The sequence below is a fragment of the Eschrichtius robustus genome, chromosome 2 (assembly GCF_028021215.1).
Source record: "Eschrichtius robustus isolate mEscRob2 chromosome 2, mEscRob2.pri, whole genome shotgun sequence".
Classification (NCBI taxonomy): domain Eukaryota; kingdom Metazoa; phylum Chordata; class Mammalia; order Artiodactyla; family Eschrichtiidae; genus Eschrichtius; species Eschrichtius robustus.
The window spans coordinates 167,760,463-167,782,217 of record NC_090825.1 but is presented as its reverse complement, the minus strand read 5'-3'; the positions used below and the strand labels follow the sequence as shown (position 1 = coordinate 167,782,217).

Genomic DNA, 21,755 nt, shown 5'->3' with positions numbered 1-21,755 from the left:
TGTCTGTGTGACCTTGCGTAAGTTGCTTAACTTCTTCATACCTGAATTTTCCCTGTTATACGCTTGGGCACTTGGGATAATAATGATGATACCTCTGTGTGGTAGGCAGAAAAATCTGCCCCTCACCTCCCCACCCCCTGCCAGGATATAGTCACTTCTTAATCCCTGGAACCTATGACTATTACTTTATATGGCAAAAAAAAAAAAAAAAAAAATGTGATTAAGTTTCTTGGGATGGAGAGTTTACCCTGGATTATCTAGGTGGGCCCAAAATGCAATCACAAGTGTCCTAATAAGAAGAAAGCAGAGGGAGATTTGAAACAGAAAAAGGAAAAATGCAGAGACACACAGAGAAGGCCATGTGAAAACAGAGGCAGAAACTGGGATGATGTGCTTCTATACCGCTGGTGGGAATGTCAGTTGGTGCAGCCACTGTGGAAAACAGCATGGGAGTTTCTCATAAAAACTAAAAAATAGAACTACCATATGACCCAGTAATTCCATTCCTGGGTAAAAAAACAAAACAAAAACACTAATTCGAAAAGATACATGTGCCCCAATGTTCATTGCAGCATTATTTACAATTGCCAACATATGGAAGCAACCTACAAGTCCATCAACAGATGAATGGATAAAGAAGATGTAGTATATGTATACAATGGAATACTACTCAGCCATAAAAAAGAACTAAATTTTGCCATTTACAGCAACATGGATGGACTTGGAGGGCATTAGTCTAAATGAAATAAGTTAGAGAAATACAACTATTGTATGATATCACTTGTACGTGGAATGTAAAAAAATACAACATACTAGTGAATATAACAAAAAAGAAGCAGACGCACAGATACAGAGAAAAAACTAGTAGTTACCAGTGGGGAGAGGGAATGGTAGAGGGGCAAAATAGGGGTGGGGGAAGGGGAGGTACAAATTATTGGGTGTAAGATAGGCTTCAAAGATGTATTGTACAACACAGGGAATATAGTCAATATTTTGTAATAACTATAAGTGGAGTGTAATTTTAAAATTTTAAAATTGTATAAACAATTAAAAATTAAAAAAGAGATTGCGGTGATGTGGTCACAAGCCAAGGAACGCCTGAAGCCCCCAGAAGCTGGAAGAGGCAAGGAAACATCCTCCCCCAGAGCCTCTGGAGGGAGTACAGCCCTGCCGACACCTTGATTTCGGACTCCTGGCCTCCACAACTGTGAGAGAAGAAAGTTCTGTTGTTTGAAGCCCCCCAGGTTGTCGTGTTATAGCAGCCACAGGACACTAACCCACTCAGTAACTATGAAGTGCTGGAGAAGTGATCATTATTTCTCTAACAGACACTTGTTGGGTGCCTGGCACTCAGAACATAGCAATGAACAAGACAGGCATCATCCCTGCTATCTGGAAACCCAAGGTCTAGGGTAGGAGAGGGGGAAACCACCTGGTGCACTTGAAGTAGGGGCAAGTGTGTGTGTAGCACAGAAAAGGAGGCAGGAGGGGGGCTCCACCCAGGGAAGCAGGGTCCCTCCCCTTAACCAGCATCTCCTCTGTTGCAGAGAGAAGCATCCTGTATACAGAACTCCTGGCCAGGCTCTATTTCTTCGCCACCTCACATCCGGCACTGGTGGGACAGCTATGCCAACAGGCACGGAGCTGGTTCCGGATGTGCCCACACCCTGTGCTGGTGCCCCTCGGAGGATTCCTCCAGCCCCCGGGAGGACCCCTCCGGGCAACCCTCACCAGCTGTCACAAAGGTGCATCTCCCAAGCGTAGCCAAAATCCAGCCAGGCCCCTACCTGCCTGGGGGCAGCGGACTGCAGGTGTTTGGGGCTGCTCTCTGGGTCTCCCCTCTGCCAGCTGGGAAGCCCCAAGGATGCCATCAGGACCTGGCCCTGCTGTCTCATGCTGACTCGGCTCCCTCTGCCCCCCAGGGACTGCAGATTACTAGTGTAAATACTGCTAATGAGCCCAGAGCGAGGGCATGCCAACTGCCTCTGGGGTCTCATCTCTAAGAGTTCGGTGCCCGTCTTATAGATAGCTTCTGCGATTTACAGCCTCATGCTAGTAAGTCTGGAAACTAGGAACTGGTGCCTGATTGGCCCCTGAGAGGCTGGTGGAACTTGTAGGTTTTCCCTGGGACACCAGAATGTCAGAGGGACAAGAGGATTTAGTTCTCTCCATCCATTTTTCATCCATCCTTCTTTCCTTCCTTCCTTCCTTCCTTCCATCCAGCTATCCATCTGTCTGTTCATCCCTCCACCCATCCCTCCATCCATTCATCCTTCCACCCTTCCTTCCATCTATCCATCTGTATGTCCTTCCATCCTTCCTCCCTCCTTTATTCCTTCCTTCCTTCCCATCCATCCATCCATTCATCCATTCACCCATCAGTTGTCCGTATTTCCAATAGTCACCCTTCCTTCCACCCTTCTATCCTCACCACTTACCTTCCATTTCCCCCAATTTGCCGTCTTCTATCCACTTGCTTACCCCTTCACCCATTCACACACTCAGCCAACTCACCCACCCATCTATCAAATAAGTCATCCATTTACCCATCTAACACCCACACATTCACTCACCCACTCATCTAACCAGCCATCTATCTGTCCACTTATCCACCAGTTCACCTCCATTCATCCATCCCTTTATCTGCCCACCCATAATCTCTCACATTAATCACTGAATACAGTTAGCTTTGGTTCAAATGCCAGTTATTGTGACTCAGGCCATTTTTGTGCCACATAGCCTTGTAGGGAAAGCTACACTCCCAAGGCACAGAGCTTCCAAATCAGAAATTCTAAGAGATGCTAAGGACAATGCATGGAAGAATTGATTTAGGGACAGCTATTAGAATGCTGTGTTGAGAAGGATTCTGAAGCTGAATCTGGTTTAATGGTATATTGGTTACAATACAAGTTCTGATGCTGTAACAAAGGCCAAAGTAGCAGTGGCTTAAATAAAACAGGAGTTCATTTCTCTCACACACAATAGTCCAGGCATAAGAAAAGGTAATATGGTATCTCCAGGGTGTCAGGGACCCAAACTCTTTCAAATTTGTTGCTCTGCCATTTTCAATGTGAGGTTTCCATTTAATGGCCCAAAATAGCTGCTTCAGCTCTTACCATCACAATGGCATTCCAGCCAGTGGGAAGAGGGAAGGAGAAGTAGATGGCAGGTCCCTTCCCTTCAAAGGCATGGCCTTGAAGCAGAACTTACCACGTCTGCTCCTGTCTCGCTGGTGAGAACTTGGCCATCTTCGACCGTAAGGGAGCTTGGGGAAAATGGTCTTTGTGTAACCACGTACTCACCTAAAACCTGTGGGCTGTGGGTTTTATTACTAAAGGAAGCATGATAGAATGGCTATTGGGGGAGACAAATCACAGAGAGTGCGGTGATTGATTAGTGATGTCTGCCACAGCATAGGCAAAGGAAGTTATAGCTCAGAGTGAATTTTTTCTTTTTCTCATCTCAGTAGGGAAATGTTTTGTGTTTCAGACCCACTGTGCCAGTTGTACGAGCCCTAGTCATGCTGAAGTTGAGAAAGTTCCTACGCACTCTGGGCTTCAGTTTCTTCATTTTTAAAATGAGAAGTTTGAGTTCACATTTCCAAGGTCACACAGTGAGTGAGTGATCCCCCCACACACACAAAAAAAAGGGAAAGAAAGAAAGAAAGAAAAAATCTCTTCGCTTCATGCCCTGTCCCAATGAGGTAGAAACACAATTCTGGATTCTCAGACCTGGACTGGCTCTGATTTCAGCACCTCCCCCATCACCTTACAAATGAGGAAACTGAGGCACAGAGCAGGAAAAGGACTTACTCAGGGCATTCAGAAAGTCTGGTCTCCTGATATTCGGACTGCTGTTTTCTCCAGTGTAACTTGGTCCCTCTCTGTCTTCAGCGATGATCCAACCAGGATCCACCCAGCAGAGAGCCTTGGGCTGTGTTTGCTCAAACTATTGGCACATATTTTTTTCTTTGGGGCACCAGCCCTTCTTTTCCCACACAGATCGAACTCAAAGAGAAGTCGAAAGCAGGGTTCTCATCCTCAGCCAATATAATTCCATTCCTGAGTCTTCTCCAGCTGTGCACTCAACCATGCATCACTGACATTTGCGGCTGGATCCTTCTCTGGGGTGGGGCCATCGTGTGCACTGCAGGATGTTGAGCAGCGTCCCTGCCTCCACCCATCAGATGCCAATAGCATCCTGGTCCCCAGCTGTAACAACCAAAAATGTCTCCAGACATTTCCCAGTGTGCCCTGGGGGGCAGAATCACCAGTGGGTAGGAACCGCTGAACTAGAGACACTTATGACTGAGGAGTGGTTTAGTCCATTTTCCTACCTCAGATCAACATAAACATTTCAGCCCAGAGTCTGCATCTGGCATCTGACAGCGCTGGCTTTGAAATCCTGGCTCTGCCACTTCTAGGTGTGTGACTCTGGACAAGGAACTGACTCTGTCTGTGCCCCAGTTTCCTTATCTGTGAAGTGGGGGGCCCATTAGAGTACCTCATGGCTGAGCACTCAGACACATGAGCTCTTGTTTCTGTGTGGCTGCAGGCATCACTGCCATGGCATGGAGCCTGGAAGAGAAGCTGCTGGTGGTTGGCACCCAGGAGGGCATGGTAGCTGTGTGGGATATGGAAGAACAGCAGGTGATCCACAGCCTACCTGGACACACAGGTGAGGCTCAGGAAGTGGGGTTTATGATCAACTTCCTCCTAGAGTCCCACAGCAATCAGTCAGTCCCCTGGGGCCCCTTCACTACCAATTCATTTCTCTGTATTAAAACCCTGGCCTTTGTTCCTGCATCAGCTAGATATAGCCACATAACCAAACACCCCAAACAGAAATATAAATTGGTGCAGCCACTGTGGAGAATAGTATGGAGGTTCCTCAAAAAACTAAAAATAAAGTTGCCATATGATCCAGCAGTCCCACTCCTGGGCATATATCTGGACAAAACTATAATTTGAAAATATACATGCACCCCTATGTTCATAGCAGCAGTATTGAAAATAGCCAAGACTTGGAAACAACCTACATGTTCATTGACAGATGAATGGACAAAGAAGATGTGGTATATATATATACAATGGAATATTACTCAGCCATAAAAAAGAATGACATAATGCCATTTGCACCTACATGGATGGCCCTAGAGATGATCATACTAAGTGAAGTGAGGCAGAAAGAGAAAGACAAATACCATATGATATCATTTATACGTGGAATATAAAATATGACACAAATGAACTTATCTACGAAACAGAAACAGACTCACAGACATAGAGAACAGACTTGTGGTTGCCAAGGGGAAGGGAGGCAGGGGAGGGTTGGATGGGGAGTTTGGGACCAGCAGATGCAAACTATTATATATGGGATGGATAAACAACAAGGTCCTACTGTATAGCACGGGGAAGTATATTCAATATCCTGTAATAAACCATAATGGAAAAGAATATGAAAAAGAAAAAACAAAACCCACCCCAAACAGAGCAGCTTCAAACAATAGCTGTTTATTTAGCTCACCTCTGTGACTGGGCAATTCAGGCTGGGCTCAGCCAGGCAGCTCTTGTGGTCTCAGCCAGGCTTGCTCATGCATATGAGTCAGTTATGGGTCGTCTGGGAGCTGGCTGGTTCAGGACGTTCTTAGCTGAGACAACTCAACTCTGCTCCACATGATCTCTCATCCTCCAGCAGGTGAGCCTGGGCAGAGGCAGGGTCTCAAGAGGGCAAGCAGAAATGTGCAAGGTCTCTGAAGGCCTGGAACTGGCCTTGGAACTGGCACCCCGTCACGTTCTATTGGCCAAAGGAAGTCCCAAGAACAATCCAAAATCAATGGGTAGGGAAATTGGCTTCATCTCTTGATGGGAGGAGCAAAGTCACACTGCACAAGGTATAGATCTTGGAGGGTAAAGGATTGTGGTCATTTATGCAATTTGTCTACCACAGTCGCTCAGAGCCTAAGTCACGTTTTCATTTCTACAAAACCATCACAGCTATGGTTGATTCATTCCAACAATTATTGAGTGCTTACTGTGTACCAGGCCCTGATCTGAGGCTGAAGAGAGATCAGGGCCGAAACTCTGGTAAGGGGAGTGAGGCCCACCCCTTGGGTGTAAAATTTAGGAGCATCCCAAAGTTAAAAAAAACTTGGTCATCATGATAATATTTCAATGCAATGTGTTTATTTTTTATTTATTTATTTTGTTTTGGCCATGCCACACAGCATGCGGGATCTTAGTTCCCCAACCAGGGATCAAACCCATGCCCCCTGCAGTGGAGGCATGGAATCTTAACCACTGGACCACTGGGGAAGTCCCGAATGCAATTATTTATTTATTTATTTATTTATTTATTTATTTATTGGCTGCATTGGGTCTTAGTTGCAGCATGCAGGACCTTTCGTTTCGGTGCACGGGCTCTTCCTAGCAGTGCATGGGCTTTTCTCTAGTTGTAGCGCACAGGCTCCAGAGCATGTGGGCTCATTAGTTGCGGCGCACGAGATTCAGTTGCCCCGCGGCATGTGGGATCTTAGTTCCCTGACCAGGGATCAAACCAGCGTCGCCTGCATTGCAGGACGGATTCTTAACCACTGTGGAAAGTCCTGCAAATGTAATTTTTAAAAATCAAAAAATTAATGCAAGACAATCCACGATGAATAAATATCAACCTGTCTTAAAGACAGGATGAGTAATAGTGCTGTGCCAGTCCATACTGGAGAGAGAGGCAAAAGGAAAACTCAGCAATTCGGTACCTCCTTAAACTTTGCACCCGAGATAAGTGCCTTACTTGCCTCACCCTGATCCCGGCCCTGAGTCAGATCCATGTATTTGAGAAGGCAAGCCGGACAAAAATGTAGTTACAAATTGCAATAAGTGTAATGAGGAAAACAGGGTGTCATGAGCTACAATAACCAAAGTGACTGACTTAGGGCAGTTAGGGAAAGGATTTCTCTGAGCAGGGACACTCAGCCAAGATACAAAGGCTATGAATAAGTGTGCAAAGGGCAGGAGGGTAGAGCATCCCAGGTGTGGGAAACAACCAGTGCAAAGGCCCTGAGAAAAAGAGGTTGGAACATTGATAGAGTAGCAAGGAAGCTGTAAGGCTGGAGCTTAGGATATCGTATCAAATGAAAGAAGCCAGTCACAAAAGACTACATTGTATGTGATTCATTTATATGAAATGTCTGCAACAGGTAAATCTGGAGAGACAGAAAGCAGATTAGTGGTTGCCAGGGGTTGGTGGAAGGGGGATGGAGAGAGACTGCTAATGGGGACGGGGTTTCCTTTTTGGGTGACAAAAATGTTCTGGAATCTGATAGAGGTGACGTTTGCACAACATCGTGAATGTACTAGTATCACTGATTATACAATTTAAGGTGGTTTAAATGATAAGGAGAGAAAAGGGAGGGAGTGACAGTTTTTGAGGTTATGAAAATACTCTAAACCTAGCCTGTGGTGATGGTTGCACAACTCTGGGAACGTACATTTCCCAGAACAGTGAATTATACTGTTGTACATGAATGGGTGAATTTTATGCTTGTAAATTATATCTCAATAAAGATGTTAAAATATTATATTATTGCAATCTAAGTATGTACACGGTTTTATTATGTTTTTTATTTTTTAAATAAATTTATTTATTTTATTTACTTATTTTTGGCTGCAATGGGCCTTTGTTGCTGCATGTGGGCTTTCTCTAGTGGCGGTGAGCGGGGGCTACTCTTCGTTGCGGGCTTCTCATTGCGGTGGCTTCTCTTGTTGCAGAGCACGGGCTCTAGGCACGTGGGCTTCAGTAGTTGTAGCACACAGGCTCAGTAGTTGTGGCGCATGGGCTTAGTTGTTCCTCATGGCATGTGGGATCTTCCCGGACCAGGGCTTGAACCTGTGTCCCCTGCATTGGCAGGTGGATTCTTAACCACTGCGCCACCAGGGAAGCCCAGTTTTATTATTTTTTTCTCAACATTTTGCCATAAACATGCTTTTGTTTTCACGGAATCTTTTTAAAAACAACTTTATTGAGGTATAATTTACATACCATACAATACACCTGTTTTAAACATATAGTCAATGATTTTGTAGTAAATTTACCAAATTGTGCCACCATCACCATAATCCTGCTGTAGAACTTTCCATCACCCCAAGGAGATCCCTCCTGCCCCCTTTGCAGTCCATCCCTGCTCCCACCCCCAGCCCCATGGTAACCACTGATGTGCTTTCTGAGTCTACAGATTTGTATTTTCTGGACATTTCATATAAATGAAGTTGTATACCATGTGGTCTTTTGCATGGGACTTCTTTCACTCCACATAACATGTTTGAGTTCATCTGTATTGTTACATGTATGGATAGTTTGTTCCTTTGCATTGCTGAGCCGTATTCCATTGCATGGGAGGAACAGAGGTTTTAATCCATTCATCACTTGAAGGACATTTACATTGTTCCCAGTTTGGGGCTGTTATGAATAATGCTGCTGTGATTCATTGAATCTTCATCTTTATAATGCTTAACTGCACCAAAAATATTTCATTTCTCTCGATAGATCGTCTTCCAGAATTTATTAAACTATTTAAAAATTTTTTTTGGCTATTTAGGCTATTTCTAATTATCTGCTATTTGGATAACACTGGGATGAAACTGTTTTTACTCTTGCCAATATTTTTCCATTCTGTTGAATATTTCTAGTGAGTGGTATTCTTGAATTGAAAGGTATGAACATTCTTATGGGTTTTGAGAAGTGTTATCTTATTGCTTTCCAAACAGATTGTAACAGATTAAAACACTCTCCAACCCCAAAGCTCCCAGCATTAGATGTTTTCATTTTACTCTTTTTGTCTGAAGGGTTGGAGTGGGGTGGATACTGACAGAGTATCTGTCAAATAAGATTCCCTCTATTTTATCATCATCAGAATAGCTATTTTCCTAGAGGTCTATTCAATCTCTGTATCTGTGTGTGAGAGCCATCTCTTCAAGACCTGAGCCCATTTACCAATGGTGACCTTGATTCATTTTTTAAAGTCCTCAAACTCTTATTATTTGTAATCAGAAAAGCTCAATGATCAATTTACTGAAAAAACTGAAAACATTATAGACCTACATAACAGGGGAAGTGAAAGTTTCCGATCCTGTGACAGCATGCTGGAGGTGGTTGGTACTGGCTTGTGAGAGCTGACTGAAATTTTCAAGAATTTGGTGAGGTGATTGTCAAACACAACCATTCTTTTTTTTTTTTTTAATTGAAGTATAGTATATTTACAATGTTGTGTTAATTTCTGCTGTACAGCAAAGTAACTCAGTTATACACGTATATACATTCTTTTTTATATTCTTTTCTATCATGGTTTATCCCAGGATATTGAATATAGTTCCCTGTGCTATATATAGTAAGACCTTGTTGTTTATCCATTCTGTATGTAATAGTTTGCATCTACTAACCCCAAAATCTCAGTCCATCCCTCCCCCACTTCCCTCTCCCCCTTGGCAACCACAAGTCTGTTCTCTATGTCCAAACACAGCCATTCTTAAACATTAAATTATAGAAACATACAATTAAATAGATTATATTAAAACAAGGTAATAAACACTCAAAGCTCATCACTTTCTAAATATTTTACCACACTCTACTCTTATCTCTCTTCTTGGCTATTATATCCATGTGATGGAAATAGTGTGTTACTGACCATCTCTTTACAACTGCATATATATATATATATCTCCAATAACCAGGTTGCACAAGCTTATATGATTATGTATAACCATGGTCATTTTTTCTTTTAGTTAACATCACACATTTTGCCTCTTTCCATATCATGTATATATCTCTAATTCACTTTAGCAGTGATATAGTATCCTATGTATGGGGATATATTATAAAGCATTACTATTTATAGAAATTTTGGTTGAAAAATACCACAATTGCAAGAAATAAAAATCACCCCTAATACTGCTGACATATGAATTCTAAAGTAAAATTCCCTCCCTTTACTCTCACCTCACCCTTCAGTGTCCCCCGGGAAGTGATCAGTGCAGACAGTCTGTTATATGCCATTAGCAATTTTTCTCTAGGTTTATGCAGACATAGCTCTGTCCTTTGAGCTTTTGTCAAAAATTACATCATGCTGTTTTATATACTGGGCTGCAACTTGCTTTTGTTGCAATAGGTTGTAACAATGCTTTGTGGTGATTGAGAGCCTGGGCTCCAAGCTGAGATCCTAGCTCCATTATTTATTAACCATGTGGCTTTGGATAAGTTACTGTACTCGACTGTGGCTCAGTTTCCCCATCTATACAATGGGATAATAATAGTACCTCACGAGTTGTTATGAGATTAAAAGAGTTTAATGCATGTTAACCACTTACAACTATGTTTGGCACACAGAAAGCACTCAGTAAGTATTGGCTGTTGTAATAATAATTATTATTAGGTATATGTATGTACATCCATTTTATTATTTTTAAGCCCTGCCTAATATTCTTTACATGGATGTACCATATTACTTAACCAACTCCCTTTTCATAGACAGGTTGTTTTCAGTTTTCTTTTTACACAGACAGTGTTGCAATTAAAGTCCTTCTCCATCTTCACACACTTATGCTATTATTTCTGTAAGACACATTCCTAGAAGTGGGATTTCTGAGTCAAATTGTATGTACATTGTTCATTTTTTCCCTCTTTTTCTTAGCTTCTTATTCTAAAAATAACTATAGACTCAGAGAAAGTTGCTGAAATAGTACAGAGAATTCCTGTGTACCTTTTATCTACCTTTCCAGGCTAGCAATGTCTCACATAACTATAGTATACTATCAAAACCAAGATATTGCACATTTTAACTTTTAATAAATGTCACCAAATTACCTTTCTGCAAATTTATATCAACTTATACTCCCATCAGCATGGTATGAGATTAACTGATTTCTTGTACCTTTGCCAGCACTCCAGCAATTAATTCATAGTTTTTGCCAATATGATGGATAATAATGATATTGGTATTTCATGTTGCATTTTGTGACTACTAGTGAGATTGAACATCATTTTCAAATGTTTATTGTCCACTTGTACTATTTCTGTAAATCTCTTGTTATATTATTTGTCCAATTTGTAAGTTGTTTGCGTTTTTGTTGCTTATTTGTAAGAACTCTTTGTTTATTAAAGAGGGTCTCCATTTATCTGTTATATACTGCAAATATTTCCTCCTAATGTGTCATATGCCTTTCAAGTTTATCCTCCTGAAATTTTACACTTTTATGTAATCCAGTTTGTCAATTTTTCCCCTTTATGTCTTCCAAATTTTGTTCTCCTTAGAAAAATATCTCTCCAAGAATATGAAATCTTCTCCTATAATTTTATTTTGGTTTTCTTTTTGTTTATTAATTTTAAATACTCCCTGGATGATGATAACCTTTTATACATTTCAATGATCTCTAGTTAATACAGATTCAACATTTGGGCAATTGATTTAATCCCAACCAGTTGTTACACTCAGTTTAGCTTTGCCACATTCCATTATTTGTAATTTGGATATGTTCTAATCTATCCATCTTTCCTTTGGGAAACCAGGGAATTTCCAAGCCAACAGAGGTTATGGTAGTTGGAAGGTCAAAATGTTCCCAGCTAATATACTATCCTCTACCCTGGCCTGCTGCAGGAGAGGTGAGGTGTGTGAAGGTGTTTGCCAAAGGATCGCTTGCCATGTCTACCTCGAAGGATCACACCCTGTGCTTGTGGAACTTACTCTCTGGCCAGGAGAAATTCACCATTTGGGATGGAGCCTCAAAAGATCCCACTGAACCTCAGATCTCAAGCCTTCATGTGGATGAAGCAAAGAAGGTTGTGTATTCAGCATCTAGCTCAAAGGTAACAAACACTTGCTCTGTTTGCAAAGTAAAGCTGAGACCAGAGCAGTCAAAGATGGCATATGGTGTTTATATAAGGAGGGGCTCCCTGATATGGGACAGGGGGACTGTAAACAGAGATACACAACCACTTGAGAGGGTGCCATAAAGGGCTTCAAAACTCATAGTTGGATTAGATGATCTTGATAGAGCTTTCTGATCCTAAGATTTAAGACCTTTCACCTTTTTTAATGCAGTCATTTTTTAGTGTTATGAATTTCCCTCTGAGTAGTGCTTTACGTACATCCCATGAACTTTGATATGTTATCTTATCATTTACATTGAGTTCAAAATACTTTTAGCATTTCCCTTTTGATTTCTTCTTTGATCTATGAGCTATTTAGCAGTGTGATATTCATTTCCAAATATTTGAGAGGTTCCCAGATAGTGTTCTGTTATTTTTTTCCTAATATAATTCCATTTGCATTATGTGAATCCTTTCAAATTTATTGAAATGCTCTTTCTTGGTAAATGTTCCACATGCCTCTGAGAACAATATGTTATTCTGCTGTGTTATTCCATTATGTCAATCATAACTCTATAATCTGATCATTTTATGAATAGAAACACACAACAGAATAATGGGTTAAAGCTTAGCAATTAAAGGCATGGGGCAAATCTGTAACTCCCAGTTGACTTCTTTGCAAGCTGAGTCATCTTGATTGTATCACCTCACCTCTCTGCCTCAATTCTTCCTCTACCTCATGAGATAATGAATGTAAAACACCCTTCATAGTGTTGGGTACATAGTAAGCAACAAATAATTAATAGCTATTAATTATTCTATTTTATTAGTAATTGGTGGTTGTTAATGTAAGTAATATTGGTAGCTTACAAACTATGCTGTCCAAAGTGGAGAACCACCAGCTAGATGTGGTTATTGAGCACTTGAAATGTGGCTATTCCAAGTTGAGATGTGCTGTAAGTATAAAACACACAGTGGATTTCAAAGACTCAGTATCATAAAAAAAAGTAAAATATTTAAATAATAATTTTATATTGATTACATGTTGAAATGATAACGTTTGGATATACTGCGTTAAATAAAGTATATCATTGAAATTGATATCACTTGTTTCTTTTTACCTTTTTTAAGGTGGCTAATAAAAAATATAAAGTCATGTGTGGCTTGCATTATATTTTTATTGGACAATGTAGGCTTAAATATTACAGAAGTGTGGGTTGATTTCAAGGCTGATTATAGAAATCAGCTTTGTTATCAGCAAAAGTTTGGAAAATACAGTAAAGAAATAATATATAATAAATAATTGCAAACATTACCATTATGAACATTTACATGATTTTGCTTTATGTGGTGCGTGTGTGTGTGTGCACATGTGCTTGTGTGTATGAAACAAATGGGGATAAAACCATATACACAGTTTTTAAAAATAAATTTATTTATTTATTTATTTATTTTTGGCTGCGTTGGGTCTTCATTGCTGCGCGAGGGCTTTCTCTAGTTGTGGAGAGTGGGGGCTATTCTTCGTTGCAGTGCACAGTCTTCTCACTTCGGTGGCTTCTCTTGTTGTGGAGCACGGGCTCTAGGCGCGCAGGCTTCAGTAGTTGTGACACGTGGGCTCTAGAGCGCAGGCTCAGTAGTTGTGGCACATGGGCTTAGTTGCTCCGCGACACGTGGGATCTTCCCGGACCAGGAATCGCACCCATGTCCCCCTGCATTGGCAGGCGGATTCTTAAACACTGTGCCACCGGGGAAGTCCCTAAGCAGTTTTGTAAAGCTATTTTTGCCCATAACCTTAAACATTCTTCAAAAACAGCATGCTTAGTGATTTCATAAGATTCTGTTGCATGGCTCTGCTGTAGTTTATTTAATTAATCCCTCATTACTGGACATATAGGTTGTTTCCATTTCTTTGCACTTTCAAATAGCTGAGGTAACTTTCCTTTTACATATATCTTTGTGTGTATCTCTCCTTATTTCTTTAGTGTAAATCCCACAAACAGAATTAATGGGAAATGTTTACTATTTAAATGATTACTGCTGATAAAAATGTACTTTTGGGGGTAAGGTTAAAGATGAGGGCTTTCCTGGTGGCGCAGTGGTGGAGAATCTGCCTGCCAATGCAGGGGACACGGGTTCGAGCCCTGGTCTGGGAAGATCCCACATGCCGCGGAGCAACTGGGCCCGTGAGCCACAGCTACTGAGCCTGCACGTCAGGAGCCTGTGCTCCGCAACAAGAAAGGCCACGATAGTGAGCGGCCCGCACACCGCGATGAAGAGTGGCCCCCGCTTGCCGCAACTAGAGAAAGCCCTCGCACAGAAACGAAGACCCAACACAGCCAAAAATAAATAAATAAATAAATAAATTTTTTTTAAAAAAGATGAAACCTCTTTAATTATTAATCAGCAATTACTTGGAATGAACATATAGGCACATGGCATAGCTGACTGTTTTTCTATTTTTAAAACTTCTTATTTTAGAACAATTTTAGATTTATGGAAAAGCTATAAAGATAGTAGAGAGAGTTCCCGTATGGCCTTGTTCCAGCCTTCTCCAAAGTCAACATCTTATATAACCAGTGTACATTTGTCAAAACTAAGACATTAATATGGACAATTACTATCAACTCAGTTCCAGACTTTATTTGGATTTTATCCATTTTTTCACGAATGTCCTTTTGCCATTCCAAGATCCAATCCAGGATCCCTCCCCCTTCCCCACTCCTTTTTTTTTAAACTGACAGAATGCTGACAATAAAATGCATGAACTATAAAAAAGAATAGGTCTTAATATACCCAATACTTTGTAATAACTGTAAATGGAAAGGAACTTTTAAAAATTGTACAAAGATAAAAAAACTTTTTAATTGCAATGACAAAAAAAAAAAAAAAAGAAGAGGTCTTGCATTTGACTCTGGAAAACTTGCAGACTAGGTCTCCCTCTGACATGGCTCTTTCTTTTCATCATTCCTTTAGGTCAATGCTTGGAATCTGGAAACTGAAGAGCTGATTTTCCGTATCCTGGGGGATGCCTCTGACCCCTGGGTGTGCACGGCAGTGCTGGCTTCCAGGGCCACACTGCTGACGGTGTCGCAGGGTGGCATGGTCAGTCTGTGGAGTTCAGCCACAGGAACACTGCAAAGGAAGCAACATTTGTCCAGCATCAAAGAAGAAACAATTACCTGTGGGGTCTCAGTCCAGAAACAAAGAAAGATGGTGACCGGGTCCAGCAAGGGCTCCATCTCTTTGGTAAGCAACTTGACCGAATAGGATGCCAACATTAATTCAGCTCCAGAATGCTCAGATGGCCTAGAAGTTGGGAGAAACCATCTCACCTTTGATCTTTTAATAAATGACACTGGGCTTCTTCATTCTAGGGATCTGCAATTCAGCGCAGTCCAGGAAACATCTCTTGGTGTCTCCTGGGGGCTGGCCAGTGTGGGCGATTGTTGGTGCTTAATCCTGCTGGGGATGATCTGGGAGGAAGTATAGAATGTGCATCAGAACTGTCCCTGCTGAGGGGTCAGGAGCTGGGGTTCTATCCACCAGCTCCATCAGTGGTTAGGTGAGGGCTGCTCCCAGGAACATTAACACAGAGGCCAAGTGTGTGGAAGGACAGGGTCAGAAAAAACAACCCAGTGCAGAGTTGCAGGTGTGTGGTGAGCAGCCTTCAGGAATAGAGGAGTACGCTGAGGGGATATGGATGGGGCACCAAGAGTGAGTTATATAGAAGTCATAGGTGGAGGAACTAGGGCACCTTGCCAGGCATCAGAGGGGCTGTAGAAGTATAAGAGTCCAACCACATCCTCAAGGAACTCAATCTAGGGAGGGAGCCAGGTTTGCCAATGACTTATAGTGACACAAAGAGTAACAGAGTCTGTTTTCAGTAGAGGTAGAAATAGTGTGTTCTTGGTTGGGGGAAGGAACAAATACTTCTGAAAGAGGCAGTCTGGGAAGGCTTCCCTCCGGGGAGGGGGGGGCCTCAGAAGAAGAAGGATTTCCAAGATGAATACTGGCAGATGGGGGGAATAGGGGATATCATGGTGGGAAAGTAGGAACATGCCTGGTGTTATAGGGAAAAGAGAGGTGGCGTGGAAATGGATCGCAGATGGTCTTGTATGTCCTGTTGAGGAAGTGAGAGTTTGAGGAAGGGAGGAATATGGCCACTAAAGAATCATCCCAAAGCTCCACATTTCTGGACCTCATACCTTGTAGCCTCCCTGAGCAATCAAGGCACGAAACAGGATTGTGGAAGACATCCCCAGCCCTTTCATCAGGCCTCTTTGTTGCTTCCCTTTACTCCTTCATTCACTGATTGTCATCAGTAATATCCTTCAGCCTAGCAAGGAACTTGGACTTTAGGGTCAGACACACTTGAGTTTGAAAATCCTAGTCCTGAATGAAAATTCGTGCAGCCACTATGGAAAACAGTACGGAGGTTCCTTAAAAAACTAAAACTAGAGTTGCCATATGATACAGCAATCCCACTCCTGGGCATAAATCCAGAGAAAACTCTAATTCAAAAAGGTACATGCACCTCAGTGTTCATTACAGTACTCTTTACAATAGCCAAGACATGGAAGCAACCTAAGTGTCCATCAACAGATGAATGGATAAAGAAGATATGGCATATATATACAATGGAATACTACTCAGCCATAAAAAGAATGAAATAATGCCATTTGCAGCAACATGGATGGACCTAGAGATTATCATACTAAGTGAAGTAAGCCAGAAAGAGGCAAATACCATATGATAACACTTATATGTGGAATCTAAAATATGATACAAATGAATTATTTACAAAACAGAAACAGACTCTCAGACGTAGAAAACAAACTTATAGTTAGCAAAGGGGAAAGGAGGTGGGGGAGGGCTAAATTAGGAGTTTGGGATTAGCAGATACAAACTACTACATATAAAATAGATAAACAACAAGGTCCTACTGTATAGCACAGGGAACTATATTCAATATCCTGTAATAAACCATAATGGAAAAGTATATGAAAAATGGAAAAGAATATATATATATAAAACAGTCACTTTGCTGTACACCAGAAACTAACATAACATTGTAAATCAACTATATTTCAATAAACAAACAAACAAAAACAAAAAAACAAACAGAAAAGGAAATCCCAGTCCTGCCTTTACCTAGTTGTATTCTTGGGGTACTCAGCCCTTCTTTGAGCCTCAGTTTCCTCATCTGTAAAATGGGGAGAGGGAACATGACACCTACATCCAGGACCACAGCAAGGGATGGACAGATGGGCACTTGTTCAGGCTTCCAACCAGCGGGGGTGGGGTGGGGATGCTAAGATAACACTGGAGTGAATTGGAAACATGGTGCTAGTTAACTCAGATTTCTCCCAATATAACTCACCTTTGGTGCCCCATCCCGATCCCCTTAGTTCTGAAGACTATTCTGTCGGTCCCTAGCCTACTGATGGCAGTGCCCTCAGTTAGGAATGCCTATGGTGCTTGTCTGGGTACACATCACTCATAGGGGGCTCTACACACATTTCTCCCATGGAGCCCCTATTTATGACTGGGCCGGCTCTTGTGGCTCTTCGTACGATCACAGGATACACTTCAGCAAGAAACCATCAGGGAACTTTGAGGAAGGTGAATAGCATGCCCAAGGGCCACACAGCGAAGTTGAGGGGAGAGAGAGAGAGTTGAGAGAGGGAGTGAGCAAGCATGGACTTGGGGCTCTGCCTTTATTGGGGTCTGAGGGTGGAGTGTCTAGCATTTTGTGGATTCACTCTTTATTGGCAAATTTAAAACACATGGGGAGGAATTAGGACACAGGAAGGGGAAGGCAGTCATCCAAGTGGTCAGTTATCTAGGTTATCCAGGGCTTTCTGAAAGAGGGACCTTCATGGGTGGACATCCTGGTCCCTTATCTAGTTGTTTTGCTAGTAGCTGCCAACATGTTTATTCAAGATGGATGTCTTTTGAAATGGCTGCCTCAGCAATCAAAAAGCTTGTTGTCAGGCACTTACATTACAGCTACACACCTGTGACTCTGCACCTGGTTGAGGTTTTTTTCTATCTCTTCTCCCCCCACACCAGCACACTTGGCCTCTGTGTTAATGCTCCTGGGAGCAGCCCTCACCCAACCTGAAATAGAGGGGGTGCATAGAACCCCACCCAGCTCTTGGCCCCTCAGTGGGGGCATCTCTGATGCATGCTCTACACTCTGTCTCAGAGCATCCCCAGCAGGACTCAGCTATGTTTGTCTGCACTGGTAACTGGCTTGATGAGCCACATTTATTGGCTGCCTTCCCTTCCCTGTCTCAATTTTCCACTCTCTACCAGTGTTTTCTGGGATCAATTCCCAAATAAACTAGTTGCAGTCAAATAATATTCTCAGTGTCTGTTTCTGACAGAACCCAAATCAGATTCTTGGCAAAATGTATATTGGGGCAGAAAGCTGCAGGCAGGACTGGACAATAATCCCCAGCACCTCAAAAAGCTGGTGGTCAGGCTGCAGAGAGAGCAATTCTGTTATTTGGGAAAATTGTGGCTGGGCTGGGCTGGGCTGTTAGTAATAGGGGTCTCTAGAATCTCACCAGTGCTCAGATCCCAGCCCTGCTGGAGAGAAAGTCTTGATCCCACCTTCAAAACATTTGAAAACAGTGGTAAAGTCAACTTAACTAAAGATGCAGTCAAGCCCAGGCCCACCTGAAGTACAGATCATATTGATTCAGACCCCTCCACACTAGAGGCCCTTCAGAAGGAGTATCTCCTCTTCTAAAGGTAAATATTATTTAGGCTCTACTCTTCTTTCATACACAATATCCATCATATTATAAAAATTATGACATACACAAAGAAGCAAAAACAGGACCATAATCAAGAGCAAAAGCAACCAATAGAAGCAGATACACAAATGACTCAGATGTTTAAATAATCAGGCAAGAACTTTAAAATATTTAGGATAAATAATAGAAAAGGTGAATAGCATGTGAAAAGAGATGGGGAATTTCAAAATTTCAAAATCAAAACTAGAAAAAAAGAGTCCAAATGGAAACACTAGACACAAAAATAGAATGTGAGGAAAAAAATTCATTTGATGGGCTTAAGAGCAGACTAGTCACAGCAGAGAAAGAACAATGAATTAAAGATAAGTTAATAGAAATTATCGAAATATAAATATAAACAAAAAAGCAGTGAGGGGGAAAAGAACAAAACATCTGAGTATTGTGGGGCAATACCAAAAGGTCGAAAGTACAACTAGAATCTCTGAAGGAGAGGAGAGAATGAGTATGTGGCAGAAGAAATATTTGAAGAGATAATGGTCAAGGATTTTCCAAAATTTAAGACATCAGCTCAAAGATCCAACAGCTCACAGAGCCCCAAGCAGAGTCAAAAGAAAGAAAACCATAATTCAGCAAATCATAATCAAACTGCCAGAAACCAAAGATAAAGAGAAAAATATTAAAAGCAGCCAGAGGAAAAAAGACCCATTACATACCATGGTTGTCCATGATAAGATCTACAGCTGATTTCTCATTGAAAACAATGGGGACAGAGACAATGGAAGGAATGGCATCTGTAATTTGAAAGAAAAAACCAAAACCTGTCAACCTAGACTCCTATTTACAGGGAAATTATCCTTCAAAACTGACAGCAAAATAAAAGACATTTTTAGGCATATAAAGGCTGAGAGAACTTGTCTCCAACAAATCTGCACTATAAGAAATGCTGGGGGGGAAAAAAAAAAAGAAATGCTGGAAATAAGTTCTTCAGGCTGTGGGGATATAACACCAGATGAAAGTCCAATGAATAAAGGAAGAGCACCAGAAACAGTAACCAGAGGAGAAAGCTCAGCTCAAAGTTGTTTGTGTCCTAGGAAAATCAGAGCTTGAAAAAGTAGGTACCCAAAGACTCTAGAACTATTTGGTCCTGGGAAAAGCAGTCCTCTTGCACCAAAGTTCCTGTGTGGTACCCAGCCATCACTCCTCATCCAAGCTGGCTCTGAAATATTCAAGTCCAAGTGGAACTCAAGAGGCTAGAGCCTCTAGACCTGCAAGCTATGAAAGAAGATCATGTATATGTCAGCCAAGAGCCTGGGGTTGAAATAACATGAAACCTACAAGGATTTTTAAAATGTAAATAGACCCCATCCTGCTCTGAAATAAACACATGCATTTCTTCTGAGCACAACTGTAATGTTGCATGTGCTGCCTGCATAGGGCAATTCCAACCTTGAGACCAGAGAGCCTACTACAACCTGCCTTTAGTCATTGCAATTCACTGAAACTTTGAAACTGACTAATGCATGGAATGATGATTTTGTCAGGAATGGGAGCGTTATTTTACTATCTAAATGTTGATGTTTTAAAAACACCTCCCCAAATTTATCTGGTTCAGCAAGGTGCATGTAATAGAGCTCTTATTTTGAACATAAAATGTATGTATTTTTGCGAAAAGGAAATCCATTTCTTGGGCACTTTGCCTTCTTCATGGGGGTATAAATTGGTGAAACCCTTGGGAGAGAAATCTTGCAGAGTCTAAGATTAAAAAGTCACATTCCCATCTTAAATACTTGCCCATGTGCGCACAAATGTAAACAGAGTGTGGCCTCATTTCATGTGAATTTGACTTAGGTAAATAGGAAATAGTATTATAAAAGTATTCAGTCTCATTTTATGTGCACATTTAGGAAATATGCACATAAATATGCACATAAATAGGGAAAATGCAAACACATTTAAAATCTATTTAGCATCTTATGATCTCACAGCGAGGGGTGGGGGTAGGTGAATTGAAGACTGTGTTTACACTAGTGTGAGTGGCGCCAGCACTGTAGCTGGTGGACAGAAACACCTACCATCCTTCATCCATCCAAGGGGAAAATCCCTCTCAAATCTTTCATGTTTTGTATTATCTGATATCTTCAGGTATATACCCCTCACTTAAAATGAGACCAGCCTTGAGGATAGTATTTACTGCATCTCTCCGTGTAACAGCAAAACATTGACGTGATCTCAAATGTCCATCTATGGCAAAATAGTTAAGTGAATTAAGGAAATTTTATACCATGGAAGATTACATAACCATAAAAAATTAGGTAGTCTTGAGCAGTGGTCAGCTAACTCTGGCCCACTGCCTGTTTTTGTTCAACCCATGAGCTGAGAATGGTTTTTCTGATTTTAATGGTTGAAAAATGATTTTAAAAAGAAGAATATCTTGTGACATGTGAAAATTCTGTGGAATCCAAATTTAATGTCCATAAATGACGTTGTCTTGGCACATAACCACACCGTTTGTCTACATACGGTCTGCAGCTGCATTTGTGCTCTAACGGCAAAGTTGAGACCACATGGCCACAAAGTCTAAAGTGTTTACCATCTGGCCCATTACAGGAAAATTTGCCGACCCCTGGCCTAGAGATACTTTCATGGAAATAATAAACTCTCACATAGTGCTCACTGTGTACTAAGGGCTATTTCAGGGACTTTTATACCTATTATCTTATTTAACCCTCAAAACACAGCTAAGATGTAGCTGCTGCCATTATCTGTATGTTACAGATGCGTTAAACTGAAGCACAGAGAGGTGAAGTTATTTGCCTAAGGTCACACAGCTAGGAAGTGTCACAGACAGGATTTGAACTCAAGCAGTCTGGCTCTAGGATCCATGCTCTTAAGCGCTATGCTACACCTGGGTGCCATTGACAGCTGGGACCAGGTCCTTCTTTGCCACTGGGGGCCGTCCTATGTGTTGTAGGGCGTTTAGCAGCACCCCTAGCCACTGCCCACTAGATGCAGAGCATCTGCCCTATCTTTACAACCAAAAATGTCTCTAAGACGGCGCCCAGTGTTCTCAGTGGGGAGGGACAAAATCATCCCTTGCTCCAGTTGAGAACCGCTACCCCAGACACATTAAGTGAA

The 21,755-nt window shown here is 41.6% G+C and overlaps 1 protein-coding gene across 1 annotated transcript in view; it reads left to right on the top strand.

Moving 5' to 3' along the window:
* NWD1 (NACHT and WD repeat domain containing 1) overlaps positions 1-21,755 on the top strand; it is a 66,485-nt gene that overhangs the window by 24,199 nt on the left and 20,531 nt on the right. Inside the window, 4 exon segments of the mRNA XM_068534966.1 lie at positions 1,548-1,745; positions 4,555-4,677; positions 11,645-11,853; positions 14,830-15,102. Coding sequence (XP_068391067.1) covers positions 1,548-1,745; positions 4,555-4,677; positions 11,645-11,853; positions 14,830-15,102 — 803 coding nt within the window.